General features: G+C 38.2%; 1 protein-coding gene across 1 annotated transcript; it reads right to left on the reverse strand.

Moving 5' to 3' along the window:
• Positions 1-919: 919 nt before the first annotated feature.
• On the reverse strand, positions 920-11,831 carry ALG12 (ALG12 alpha-1,6-mannosyltransferase). Its single transcript, XM_054399820.1, has 9 exons — positions 11,652-11,831; positions 11,394-11,526; positions 10,729-10,902; positions 8,539-8,733; positions 7,049-7,152; positions 6,336-6,559; positions 5,460-5,629; positions 5,296-5,371; positions 920-1,151 (listed from the first exon to the last, which is right to left on the reverse strand). The coding sequence occupies exons 1-9, from the start codon at positions 11,811-11,813 to the stop codon at positions 920-922; spliced, it is 1,470 nt and encodes a 489-aa protein (XP_054255795.1). The 5' UTR covers positions 11,814-11,831.
• Between the last annotated feature and the right edge of the window lie 3,541 nt (positions 11,832-15,372).

Below are 15,372 nucleotides of genomic sequence, written 5' to 3' on the forward strand. Positions count from 1 at the left end.
GGCAGACCTCCTTAACAAAAACATCTAATAAAGACTATAGAGCATGCTCTCTTATTCTAGTTCACATAGTGCAACACATGGCAGATCAGATTATTCCTCTCCAAAGGGACTACTACTTAATAGAAAAGGAAAACACTTATTTTCTTAAAATGTATTCAAGGGAGTATTTTCATAAGTATATTTTTGCACTGAAAATTAGGACAGTATCATTACAGCAGAAGAGGGAAACATTTTAATTTTTTTTTGCTGTGAAATCTAAGTTGCTGCTTATTCATGAACTGTTGGAATGAAGATAACCTTTTTAATACTCAAATCTGTTATGAGACAGTGCTTGTCAAGAGGTTCAACTGCATTTTAAGTGAATCTTTCACTTTAATTAGTTTGGTAGCCTACAGGGCACAATTAGGTATTTTGATGAAGCTATAATGAACATGGCTTTCCTATGTTGATAACATTGTTTCACACAGGCAATCTGACAACTGAGGGGGTTACAATCCTGCAGGTACATCAAGTAGTACATCTTTGCACATATAGGTAAAATATCAAATGATTGCCATAACACAAACCTGTTCCCTTATGCATCTTAGATAGGACAATTGGGATGTACCTGCACTACATTATTAAACTGGCAGCTACCCAAACTAAGTAGACAGGTTTTACTAAATACCACTAAAGCTTGTAGGTAGTCTCGCTCAAACATAGCTAACAATATAACTCAGTATTTGAGTACATACTGACTAGGAATGTGTTGTAATACTCATGTGAGAAACAGGACAGAGCTAAGTACCAATTGGTACAAAGGTTTTCCGTGCCTTTCCACAGAAGCTGAATTGCAGTGCCGGAATGTCAATTTGCTGCTGTCTAATTATTACTCAGTCACCAGCAAAATTACATCAAAAGACTTACTTAAAATTCACAGTCAAGATGATACAGGAAGTTTTTCCAACAGTACTAATTTTGGTTTCAGGTTTAAAGTAAAAGGAGGTAGTGCTGTAAGGTTCAACCCAATTTTACTGATGGCAGGTATATTTGCCAGTGGTCTGTGGGTTGTCTTGTAATGTGATATTTGAAGAGGGTTTGTTTCCATCAGTATGTGTGTGTAAGAAAACATCAACTGGTCTCCTGGTTTAACATCTTCTCTTTTGTCATACCTGTAAAGAATAAAAGAAGGCTTTATATATTAAACATCTCCATTATTGCAAGGGCATGTACCATCCAAGATGAAACACAAAAGGAGCAGTATCTCTTGATGAAATAAACTAATCCTGGAGAAAGAAAAAGTATTTTCTGAAGACTTTAGGAAGCCAGTCATTCCATGCAAGTTTTTCCCTACTGTGATATAAATCAGGACTGCTAGAAAATTTCTCACTAGTTCTCTATTTAAAATCTGAGGAGAAATGACACTGAAGCCTAAGACTGTAGAAGAGACTAATTTTTAAGTTTTATTCTACAAAGAATTGTGGTTTGGGTATGTGTGGAGTTGTGGGTTGGATTGGGTTTTGGGTTGTTTGGGGTTTTTGCTTGTTTGTTTTTGTGGGTTGGTTGGTTTGTCTTTTGGGGTGGTTAAGTCTTTTGGGGTTTAATAAAAAAAAAAAGAGGCACTTTACCAGAAGAAACCTTTCTTTTCTGGTTGTCATAGATTAAAGCAGAAGACTCAAAAAAATAGCAGGGAGAAGAATTCATTGAATGTAAGAAAGAACAGCCTGATAATTATATTAACTTGGCACATTGTATTTCTGGGTTCAATTCTCTGATCTACGTATTTGGGCAGGGCACTTCAAGTCAGCTTTTATGAACTTGCTCATGTACCTGTGTGTATATATATATATATATATATATATATGAAAAATAGCTGGTGAATTCTGAAGCGATTTAACATGTACGCTTAGTTATTTCTTAAAAGGAGTTCTATTCAATCTAGCCATAGGGAGGATTTACAGAAAGAGAAAACAAATGGGTTAATCATTTGGAAAGTATATGTAAGATCTAGATTCAGACACTATCTGATTTAAGCCCAGAAGTGAAGTTCATTATCTCATAGATAATCTAGACACTGAGAAAAGATCTCCCTCACTGTCTCATGGAGACACTGTTCTACTTCACAATAGCTATTGATTCACTGAGAGCCTTGGGTGGAAATTTATAGCCCAAAGGTTAGGATGCTCACAGCCTGATTGAGCCATCAGTCTACCACCTTCAAAGGGGAAGAATAAGTCCACTTTAGAACACTTCATAGCAATTCACACAGGAATTCAAATCTTTGCTCTGTCTTCTAGAAAAAAAAAAAGGTTCTATGCTAATGCTGGGTAACAGAAGTTAAAACAGGATACTTACCTTTAGTTTATGACAACATAGTCTTGGTCATCTAGCTATAAAGGAGTGTCCATGTTCTGTAACCCAAGTGAAGAAGAGTGCCCAGTTTGTCACCCCTTCTGTTTCCCTTTTCTGTCAACTGTTTTCTATCAGCTTCTGGACCTCCTATTCTTAGACACCCAACTCCTCCCAAGCATTTCCAAGCAACTTACTCAAAGCTGTGTTTTTTCTTAGATGCATGGACAGTGATAGGGAAATAGTGCAAGCCCAATCTTATGTATTCTTAAGCATACCTAGGCATAAATCCAGGCAGTATCTTTTGCCACAGGTATATTTGCATGCCTGGCCTCTCATTTGCCCAAATTGTGAAAAACTGAAAACAATCTATTTGTATTTTTACAGTACCTAACAAAGCAGTCATTAATGTTTAAGATAGTACAAATTACAGGACTTGTATGGGTTCTTAACTGAAATTCTGGCACACCAGAACAGCCCCCAGGCTGACAGAATCCCAGTGTCAATAAATGCAGAATTTCACTGCACGCTGAACAAGTGCTTTCTTCTCCCAAAAAAATAAATCGCACGGTAATTTCATCTGCAATTTCCAAGATCACAATACCACTGAGGGTGGTACCTGCATCCAAAGCAGGAGAAGGGATGGCATAACTGCATTTTCTTCACCAGGAAATAAAGGGCCTTTCATATTGCTGCAAGCGTTTCTGAACTTTAAGCTTAGACAGCATCTTTATTCCTGGTTCAAAGAGACTGTGCTAATTGAAGACAAGACTGTAACACCTCTCCTGCATAAGAATATGCATCAAGCTTCCTTTCATCATCTTCTGAACAAAAATAGCTCACTTGCATTTTTCTGAAGGCAAATAGATCTAATCCGAGCATGCCATTGAAAGCTGTTAAGACGCTTTTACGTATGGACTGTAGTTATCCTGACAAATCATCACGCTTCAGAGCCACACCATTCATAAATCTGTTTCCACCTGATGTACACAGTCTATGAAGACAGCAAATTAGTTTTCATGCATCTGAAAGGCTGTCACTTCCTTGAATAAAGAGAAAATAGACAGCTGGTGCTACCAAACTTTGCACTGCTGTGTTGTCAAAGTGGCAGTGCTCTGTATGATGCTCTATAGGTTTTGCCTGATTTTTTTTTTAATGTGGAACTTTATGATGAATTAGCTCTCCCTTAAGGCCCTTTTATGATGAATAAAGATGAAAGTCAAGAGAAACTGCTCTGTAGCTGGAACACTGAAACATCCATCAGTATTATTTGTTTGCCTTCTAATTCCACTACACTATAGCTTTGGAAGCCCAAAACAATCCAAGCCCACTATGTCAAAAAGCTCACTGAAATTAAGCACTATATCTAGAGAGTAGAGTTCCATTCAGAGTAGCGTGTGTACTTAAGTATATGCAAAAAAAGATTCAAACATTTTAGTGCTCATGAGTGGGTTTTTTCACTAGTACTCTTTAATGTCTCCTCTTGACTGTTCATGACCTTCTCTAGATTGAACATGTGAAAAACAATTTGAAACAGAATCATAGAATTGTTTTGGTTGGAAGAGATCAAGTCCAACTATTAACCCAGCAGTGCTAGGTCACCACTACATCATGACCCTGAGAACCATAACTATTACATACCTCCAGGAATGGTGTCCTGGGCAGCCTGTTCCAGTGCTTTGCAACCATTTCTGTAAAGAAATTACTCCCAATAGCTAATGTAAACTAACCTTCCCTGGTGCAACTTGAGGCTGATTCCTTTTTGTCCTACCACTTGTTACTTGGGAGAACAGACAGACCCCCCACCTCGCTCCAGTCTCCTTTCAGATAGCTGTAGGGAGCAGCAAGGCTTTTAGCATCCTTTTTCTCCAGGCTAAACAAGCCCAGTTCCTTCAGCCAGCCCTCATTAAGACTTGTGCTCTAGACCATTCACTAGCTTCACTGCCCTTGTATTGGTAACTGTGAAGGCGATTCAGCTTTAAAATGTCCATACCATCACAGTACCATGAGCGAGCACAGAAATAAAATAAAGCATAGCAAGCTTGACAATTTTTGTAATTGTTTCAAAATCTTAATTTTCCTATCCATACTTTCCCTTATTTCCAAAATACCTTTATCTCTCAACATGCCAGCAATTACATTGTTTCTCTTATTCTGAAGACTCTCAGGAAAAAGGAGCACCATGCTCAGTGTACTTCTTAAACCAAAATCTGCTTGTGTTGCTTTTTACTGCACCCTGAAGTGAGACTGTCACTTTCTGATTAATCATTTTCATCAAGTTGACATTTTAAATTAGATACCTACACTTCAGCTGAAGAGGCACAGGAAGCAAACAATGCCATCCCAAAAATGTCTTCCACTATTCAGTACTCTGATTCATAAAACTGGCTGATTATGGTAACAAAGCACTCAACTGCTTTCTCCCAGAACCAATGAATATGACTGATAATCCACAGCAGCAGCTTCAATGCCATCTATGGAAACAGGTTCCACATAAAAATAGACTTTGAATATTAATATACAGGTAAGTTTTGCATTGTTGCACAGTATTCAAAAAGAAACCAAATGAGAGGATATCCCCACAATTATATATACTGTTCTGCCAAGAGCATAAAAGTGCTCTTGTACAGCTGTACTTTAAAAGATCTAGCGAGGTATCAAACATATCTGCATTTAAGATATCGGCATTTTAGTAAGCTAAGTAAATTTTGCATTGTTTCTGATGTCTTTAAAAGACACCACACTATTTAGGCAAACCAAAAACAATTTAAAATGTTACAGTGCTCTATTTCAGAAATGGTAGCACTGCACATATCAAAATTCACTGAATATTCACATTATTCTTGACCTGGCTTAATAGATATGCCATACCAGAAACCACATCTGTGATGCATGCCCCTGTGCATATACAAAACAGAAAAAATTAGGCTCCTGTCTTCAGATCAAAATACTTAATTCATAACATACCTCCAATACGAATTGATTTCTAGAAACCGAGAAACTCCTGTTTGTGCCGCAGCCACATCGATATGAACAGAGACATCTACATAAACAAACAGATTTTTAAAAGATATATAAAAGATACACTAGCAGTAAAGAAACTGCAATTGCCATTAGCCAGCTTTACATACCTGCTGTTGAAGGTACCAACTCATGCAACTTCTGAATTGCCACTCCTCCAGGATAATTGAAATGTGAAACATATAAAGATGTTCCTGAATAAGCAGCATTAACTAGAAGATGCATTACAACAATGAAAGATCCCAGTTTGTACAGCCAGGATTTCCGGTAGTTATTCAAACTGTTGAGGTGGCGAAAAAATGAGGAAGAATAAATTGGTACTTTTCTTTCATACTGCTCATTTAGTATTGTGATAGAACTTTTATGAAAACTCCACTATAAGTTTAATGCAGACATTATTACAATCGTGGAATGCATTTATTCTGAATATATAAAAGACTAGTAACATTTAAATGAGAATATTCTCATTAATGAAGTTAAGACAAGGTCATCAATAAAGCCAAGTATCTCTCTGCCTAAAACCTTAAGCATGAATGCATTCTCTTTCAAGGAAGTTCAGAGTTTAACTTTGTTTCCTCAATACACCCAAGTTTAACTGTTTTATACAAACACTGTGTTTCCTGAGTCCCACCTGTGTAGTAAATTATCTCCTGAGGTGAGTTAACAACACAGTAGTGCACTTAAATGTTACTTTTTCTCTGGTGAATAAACAAATTGTAACAGCCTAACAGTAAAAATCAGGGCTCTATTCTTGACTCTGTTCCAGACTTGCCAAATGGTCCTGTAAAATCACTTAACTTTGTCTTCATTTCTCTCATTTACCAAATGGGTACAATGATACAGGCCTGCTTTCTAAAGCCCATGGAAATCTCAAGATGATACAGATTCCGAGATGGAAAGAAGTACATAAAAAGTGTAATAATAGTTTTAATTTTCCTTTGCATTTTCAAGTTGAATAAAACCAAACAACAGAATTTTGGACTTACATTCGTGAGCACATTTTAGCAGCCACTATGTTGAAGACAGGGAAAGTATATATGATAAAACGGAGCTCTTTATGTGGGAGAAATGAATATAAGAAAATGAAGCCCAGTGCTGGCAAAAGTAATATCCGAGTTCTCTTCTCTGATACACCCAAAGGTACAAATATAATGCTGCATCCCAAAGCACGAGGCAGGGCTGAATAGAAATACCACAAGAAAGGGGAAGTCTTCAAGGTGAAAAGGAAAGTTAAGGACACTTTCACTGCTAACGAGCAAAGTAACCATTCTTTACAGCAGCACACACTAATTTTGCAAATATGCAGTTTACTTTTTCATATATCACATATTTCTAGGCATTTGGTTTCCTGCCTTAGACTTTGAGAAATAAAAGCAGTTGCTTAACTACATTCACATCACCGGACAGAGGCACTTCTGAAGGCACTAATGACAACAGGCAACATGACAAGCCAAGGGGGAGAAACCTGGGTTTATGTTGGTGGAACACAAAAGCAAGAAGGAACATTCTGAAGAGGAAAGTTAAAATTTATGGAAAGATCTAAGAAATGGACATTGTCTCATAAGCTTCAAATAACGAAATATGTGATGAAAAGGAGGATTTAACATCATAACTGAGTCTCAGGAATAGGTAACATCTAATCTTTACTTTGGCTGGTAGCATTCAATAGATCTTTTACCCTGGACATTTCAAAGGATACTCCCCAGTTGGAACTTTTGTTTAAAATGGTGTTATACCAGAGTACTTTCCCCTCAGGCCACACAAGTTGCCTCCAAAATAAAGAATCCACAGCAACTGTTAGCCCTGAAAGAATTAAAGAAATACAAATCTATGTGAATTAAAAAGCAGGGAAAAGCAAACCAGCACAACCAAATTGCACATTTACTTATGAAAACAACAAACTGGAACATGGATTGTAAGCCACAGACAAGCTCATACGAAAGTAAAAAGCCACAGAGAAGGTTGCATCTGTCTGTCTTGCAGTGGAAAAGAAGGTGAGGGAGGCACTTCCTAAGTGGGAAGCACTAACAGAAGTCTTAGCAGAAGCATGTTAGGTAGGAATCTTATTGAGGTTTACCCCATTCCAACCCCAGGTGAGAAAAGCAGTAGTTTAATTGAGTTTGTTTTAAAAGAGTATCAGAGCATTAATGAACGGTTAAGAACGGCAAAAAAACCAGGCTAACTTCAGATGGCATTAAATGGATTTTTATTGTAAAGCTGATAAGAAAAACAAACCATTTCTACAAGTTTGCTATTTATTAGGTAGGCGGGAAGGAGAGTAAGAGACGAAAGGAAAAAAAGACAGAAAGAACAACAAATCGTCATCCCATCTCCTCCACTCAGCTCTATGAAAACGGCTCTGGTATTTAAGAAGGAGAGAATGCGAGTAACAGCGACCAATTTCTGTCAGACTTCTAAACTCGTAACAGTGTGAAATATCTGCAAATGCACATGGTGTGATCTTTTACTGTTTCTACTGCCCATGCTGTGGAAGGGAATGCACACTACCAGAGGTCATTACCAAGCATCTGACAACAGCATTCTTCAATTAGGTAGGCAAGAAGAGAAGCTTAAGAGATTTACATGCACATGCATGAGTGTTCCATGGAAGGGAGTCAGGGGTATTTTTCAAACTTCTCTAGCATGGATAATCACTTAATCTGTTAAAATTAATGTAATAAAAAACCTGACCTGTGACTCTCCCCACAGCCCTCTTGCTTGATATCCCTGTCCGTCATGTTGTTTTATCCTGGGATTCAGCTTATCATCATAGCAACGGATACTACAACTGATTATGCACATGTAGCTATAGACAGGTACTAATTATACTGAAGTCACCTTGCACATTTAAGTCTTTTTAAGATCAGGATATTATACTGTAAGCATCTAAACACCTGTGTCACAGCATCTTTCTGCTCCTCTGTGCACACTTATTTCCTTATATGAGAATTTCCAAACAATAAATAACTTTGTTATAATAGTGGCAAAGGGAGTCAGACAAAAAAAAATGCCAAAGAACAAACAAAACCCTAAAACAAACCAACCAATCAAAATCCACAAACACCCCCAAAAACACCTCAAACCAACCAACCAACAACAACACTAAGGGCCAGGTCTCCAGAGAAATCAGTCACAACTCCAGACTTCTGCTAGACAAGTGGCATTTTTTTTTTTCAAGCAAATACTTACCCAAACAAAAAATTCCAGCAGGAACAGCATGGGAAAGCACTTTGAAAATGGAGATTCTTTTAGTTAATAACGACACCAGGAGCATGAGGCCTAAGAATATGCAGAGTTCTGATCTGAAGACTATAATTGCAAAAGCTGAGAACCAAATGAATGGCCTTTGCTTTTGCTGTATCCAAAACGTCAATGCCAGGAGCACTAAAAAAAATAAATAAAACACACCATCCAACATGCTGAACTATTTTATAATGGTAACATTTTTCTCAATGCTATTATATTCTTTCCTTAACTTCACACAAATTTTCTCTTGGTCTTCCTACTGTTTCTAGTCCAGATATTCATCCTCAGTTAGAGAAACGCAATTTCAAATAGCATATGACTTTCTACTGTTGATGTGTAATTAATCATGAAAATTATAACCACATATGGAACACATGGGAACTCTACCTTGACAGTATGAATAACTTTTTCGGAAGAAGGGAAAAAAAAAAAAAAAAAGATAAACAGACCTTAAGGAAGTACTAAAAACCTTTCATAATAGGACTTATTTTTTCTCAGTATCAGCTAATTAGTTAGTTTCTTGACTGAGTATATATTGCATTCATGGTAACAGTAACCCATTTAAAATACAAAGTTGAGACTACTGCTCAGAGAAAAAAAGAACTTGTAAACACATTTGCATGGTTAGCTAGAAACACACTACCTCTACATATGAAGTTGACTCTACTTTTTCACAGTTTAAATCACACATTGACTACATAGTAAAGTGGTCACAATCCTAAGGAAAACGCATGAAGTACTAGTAGTTCTGACCTGTCCATGTTCTTACACCAACCTCATGATTTTATTGGTTGAACAACCTGCACTGAAACATCGCTCTCTACAGCCATCTGAACAGACGCTGTGGAGAGGCTGGTGCTGGTCTCATCTCACAGGTAATTAGTGACACAGCAAGAGGGAATGGCCTCAAGGTGCAACTGCATAGGTTTAGACTGGACATTATGAAAAAAATTCTCACAGAAAGAGTGGTCAGGCACTGGAATAGGCTGCCCAGGGAGGTGGTTGAGTCACCAACTCTGGATGTGTTTAAAGGTCTTTTGGATGTGGTGCTTGGGGATACGGTTTAGGGGTGAACTTTTTAGAGTAGGGTTATCAGTTGGACTTGGTGATCCTGAGGGTGTTTTCCAACCTAAACGTTCCTGTGTTTCTGTGATCAATGACTCAGCTAATATCCATTACACGTGGTTAATCTTCACAGATTCAAAGAATTGTCACAGTTGGAAGAGACGTCAAGGATCATCTAGTTCCAACGCCCCTGTGATGGGCAGAGACACTTTCCACTAGATCAGGTTGCCCAGAGCCACATCCAGTCTGGCCTTAAAAACACCCAGGGATGGGGCTTCCACCACCTCTTTGGGCAACCTGTTCCAGTGTCTCACCACCCTTATGGTGGAGAACTTCTTCCTAATGTCTAATCTAAATCTACCCTCCTCTAGCTTGGATCCATTCCCCCTAGTCCTGTCACTACCCGACACCCTAAAAAGTCCCTCCCCAGCTTTCTTGAAGGCCCCCTTCAGATATTGGAAGGCCACAATAAGGTCTCCTCAGAGCCTTCTCTTCTCCAAACTGAACAACCCCAACTCTCTCAACCTGTCCTCCTAGGAGAGGTGCTCCAGCATCATCTCTGGGGAAAAACTCTATGTGTAGAATTAGGTTTTGACTTTGATTTTCTTCATCTCCTTTAAGTGTAAAAAATGATACTATTTGTACCACAAAATGTTATTCCAGAAGAGGAAGGTGGAGATGTTTAAGTAGGAGCTCTTTCCAGCCTCATGAGAAAGCTGTTTCCTGTGTAGACTAAATTCAGATTTTTTTGTGAACTCCAGTTGTACCTATTGCCTTTTCAATAGCTCTACATTTTATGCATCAGGTGTGTATACTGAAAGTTCTTGCTAATCAAGACCACCTGACAAACTCTACACATACTCAGATTCAACAAAACTTCATTCAACAATCATTGCAAGCATATATAGTTAAATAAAATCACAAGTGCTTCACTTTTCCAGTCTTATCACACAATTTAACCAAGCACATGTATTAGTTTGGCCTGACCACACATCTGCTGTGCTTTAACTATTGATACATTTAGGAATAATTTTAAAATATAAAAATTCTTCTCATGTGAATACTTACCAAAAGGAAGTGCAAACACGTTAGGGAGGGTTCTTGTACAGTAAAACATCAAATGAAACTGAGTAACAGTGATGAGACAGAATATTATTGATGTAGCTGCTCCAAACTGCTTTCTAACTTCTTTCTGCAACTTCGACAATGTATAAATCACACTGAGACCCAAGCTTCCTCTGACTATTACAAGAATAAAAATGGTAAATAAGAGTAATGCTAGACAGATCACTGATGATTACAAAGAATAATGAAGATATCACAACCCACATCAAAGAAAGACAAACTCAACCCAACAACAAAACTTCCCCATTAGTTTATCTATTTTAATCCACCTTTAACTTGTCTGATACTTCTGCAGAAAGGTCAATGCCCAAGTTAAACAATGTTTTCTGAAGTGTACAGGGAGGTACACATAGGAGTATATATTCACTGAAGACACTTTTTTTCTATGCTGTCTAACATTTTTTAACACACTCTCCCTTGCTACCCTAAAGAGGAGGTGGAACTGTCATGTTGGCTCCAAGTACAGTTTTCAAAATCTGTCATTAAGGAAAAGAATATCACATTTTATCCATTCATCCAAATGCTGGTTATTACAACAATGTCCCCCATTAGTCCAGTATTAATCTCTGTACAACCAGCTGTATTCTGATGATTTAAAGTTCTCATACCTATCAGCTGGGAGTAAAACTTGGACATTCTTAGCACAGAAATAACATATATAGCTGGGCTGGAAAGAGCAGCAATAAAAATTGGTCCAAGGAACGTTCTTGGGACAACTCCAGGAAATTCATGATGGTCATACTGCAAAAAGGAAAATACAAGCAAGACAGGCAAATGCAAAACAAAAGAAAACTGGGATAAATGATATTTGCACTGCATTTATCCTACTCATACACATATCCTGTCCATTTATCTTTACAGCTTACCTTATCAAAGTCCAGTTGGTGATACACCACATCATGAATAGCTTGTAGGTTAAAGCTTTCCTCCACTTTTGTAAAAGGACAGACAGTCAAATGAACAAAGGCCACAACAATCATTAGCAGCAATGGGAATGACTGCCCACTCGAGTTCCTCTTCTGAGCCATCTTGGGTTCGAAATTCACATGTATTCTATAATTATTAGAAAGAAAATACACTAATAACACAGTATGAAGTGTACAAACAGAAAAAGAGAGATTGACAATACAAGGAAAATACAGTACTGTGAAAGTTATAAAAAAAATTAATAAATTAAATAACTCATTCTATTTTTTTAATGTATTCAATGAATCAAGTAGATAGCAAAAACAAAAAAAATATTCAGGCAACATTTCAGGACTTATGCCACCGTCTGCAAATGTAAAGGTTCTAGTCTTCACCTAAAAAGTTCTTAAAGAACATAGACTCTATTTAGGAAAGTATTTCCATTTGCATCTCATACTGCCAGCACTGCTGAGAGTTTTGTGGGAGCCAGCTTTGTAAGTTACTCTCACTTGAATCTCACACTGGATTTGCATACGATCTTTAAAACACACTCTCCTGTTCCTCTGACTCTCGAACCAGTGGGAGAGGAACCACAAGGATAAGAAATTGCTCAGACCAAAGCACTTTGATCTTTTCACTTTGCCAGCAACTAGGTCTGGTCTCAGTGAGAAAAGGATGTTTGGCACGCACATCACATCATTATGGCATGAGATGGTCCAAACCCTTTCCTTCAAGCTGCTACCTAGAAATAAGGACATCTTCCTATTATTTAGTTTCACAACACTGCTGAGCAATTCTTATGGGTAGTATTTATGATATATTTTACCATAATGATAAAATCATGCATCCAGAAAATGCATCCATGCCTGAGAAAATAAGCATAGGTATTGTCATGGGGTAAACAGCTCATCTTTTTTCTGGTTTATAATCTGAAACCACAAACCAACCAAACAAAAACAAAGAAACAAACACCGCACCATAAAAAAACCCCAAAACAACCAAAACTAAACCAAACAAACAAAAAACCCAAACAAAAAACCCCACAGTTATTTTCCATGACTACCTCCAGCAAAAACATGGCCATCTATTTCACGTTCTTTTAAGCTTCCCACTTTTTCTAAGTTTATAATTTAATAAAAGAGATTTTGGTTATTGTTAGTTTTGTTCTGTTCTCACAGAAACAAAATTTTAAAGACAGCAGCATTAAGGGTTTTGGTTAGACATGTTTTCTCCCATGTTTTGGTCTAAATATGTCCATTAACTAGAACTACGATAGTTGGCAGATTTGCTAGAATCACATAGCAACTGCCTCCTAGATTTAGTTTTTCCTTAATTGATGCTTGTTCTGTTCATTAGTAAAATTAAAGAGTTAGCTAATATTCCTTATTTTCACAGCCAACACCAATAAATTACACAATTTGTGCACTTTTTGTAAATTGCATGTATTTGCATATTATTTTACATATCTCACTGACTGCATCAGACTATAACTGAAGCTCCAACCCTGAGCTAAGAGTTCTGTGTAGGTTCTTAAGATTTTTGGTTTGTTTTGAAATGGTAAGAGCCTAGTATTACTTTTTTTATGATGGACAATAATGATATGGTATGACAGAATCCTTTTTCCACAGCTGTTCTAAAAGAGCTATGAGACTGCTATCAAATTAGGAGCACTTCAAGAAGTGTTTGGCATCAATTAAGCCTCTGCACCAGGAAATTTATCTTGCACAAATTCTTGTCTCCATAAAGCTCTATTGCTGTATTTTCGCTTCCAATAAATACAGAGGCATCTCATGTTTTCAGCCAAACTTATCCAAGAGAAAAACAGACACTGAATGATCAATCACCACTGCATACAGCAACACGAGCATTTCAGTAGCTTGTGTGAAGCAGTATGTAATACACTAGCACCATAGGGATTCCTCACTCCCAATTTGCAGCTTCTTCATGCATCAAGGATTTTAGGACCCAATGAATCCTTGTAAAAGGACTTTTTCCTTCGTAATCATATTGGTTGTCTAAGATGTTACCTTCACCTATAAATATTGCATTCATTTTATTCTGAGTGTCTACAATAGAGCCTGCTCCTGATATCTTTAACTGATCATCACAGCTCAGCTTTCTAAATCATCAGAATGACAGTGAAGCTCCACATCCTGTACACAGATTCTCACAAGCATTTCTTTTATCTTGTTGACTCCAACCCTTTTGTATGCCTGAAGAAGGCAGGCAGGCCAGCATACTCATACATTTTAGTGATAATCACATGTATTATACATACAAAAATTCCCTGAAGGGAAACACAGTAGAAGACAAAAAAAAAAAATTACTTCAGAAGAATCTTCCTCAGACATGTACAACATAGGTATGTTGACCTCACCTCCGCCAGTGTCTACACCAAGACTGAAGAATTAATTCCTTCCTGGGATTAAACTGGGTGAAAATAAATTGTTTTCTTACATTAAAAAAAGGCTGTAGCACCTTCACCAAAAATGGTTTATTCTTGGTATTTTTTCTTTGGAAGTACCACTAATTTCAGTAACAGACTTTCTACTTTTCCCATGAAAAGTCTGCCGTATTCAGCTTACTTATTATTTTCAGACACCCATCAATAAATATATGCTACATTTCAGTAGCTAAACTGCAGGTTGAACTTATCTACAGAGGCTGCATTTAACTGCCTGTATGGAAGCATCAAAGAACACCAAGAGCATTCCATCATAAGGTTCTAGCTCTTCAGCTTGATTGTTTTGTAAAACCTATGTTGGATTACCTTCAGTTTTCATATTTGGTGTGTTTGGTTTGGGTTTTTGGTGGGTTTGTTTATTTTTTTTCCTTTCTCCTCTCTTATGCTTTAATAGCTCTTCCAACTTTGCTCTAAAGCTAACTTCTGAATGACATCAGATTTAAACCTTGTACCTTCCAGGATTGTTTTTTCTTCTTTTCTAAGAAGGAATATGACAGTTGCTGTTCTTAATGCAATTTTTCATGAGTTTGAGGAATGGCTCAACAAAAATAATTAAAACAAAAAAGAGAAGACACAGTTGAGGCAGAAAATGAAGTCTGGGACAGCAACAGCAAGGAAAGTACGACGAAGCTATGTTCTGCACTCTGGAGTAAGGATGAAAAATACAAATGCCTCCAACCTAAAGAAATCAAACCAACTCCCCCCGCCTCTCCACTCCACGGTCAACCTGATGCCCCATTGTCACCCCACAGCATGTGTCCGATCCCCCTCTAGCGGCCGACCCTATGACGACAGCCCGCTCCCCTCCCGCCCTCGCCGGCGCTGCCTCGTCGAGACTCGCCATCCCCTGTCTTAGCTAAATGGACGTACCATGCTTGGACGCACCGAGCTCAGAATCTACGAAACGCCGAACTACGGTCACCGTTAGCCCGCAAATCACAGCGTACACCGATACGTGCGCACTCAGGGCAGAGTTGAAATCACTCCCCTTTAGGTGATTCCTATGCAGCCCTGCAGTATTTCATGACAAGACCACATCATCCACCGCTTCTGAAGCCACCGGCACCATCCCCGAGGCCGTACGGGCCCCGCAAGGCAGACGCAGGCCAGCCCACCCACTGACAGGCACGCCCACCCACTGACAGGCACGCCCACCCACTGACAGGCACGCCCACCCACTGACAGGCACGCCCTCAGGAGGCGGCTGCCATGCTATG

This window comes from Indicator indicator, chromosome 3, assembly GCF_027791375.1.
Source record: "Indicator indicator isolate 239-I01 chromosome 3, UM_Iind_1.1, whole genome shotgun sequence".
In the NCBI taxonomy this organism is placed as follows: Eukaryota; Metazoa; Chordata; class Aves; order Piciformes; family Indicatoridae; genus Indicator; species Indicator indicator.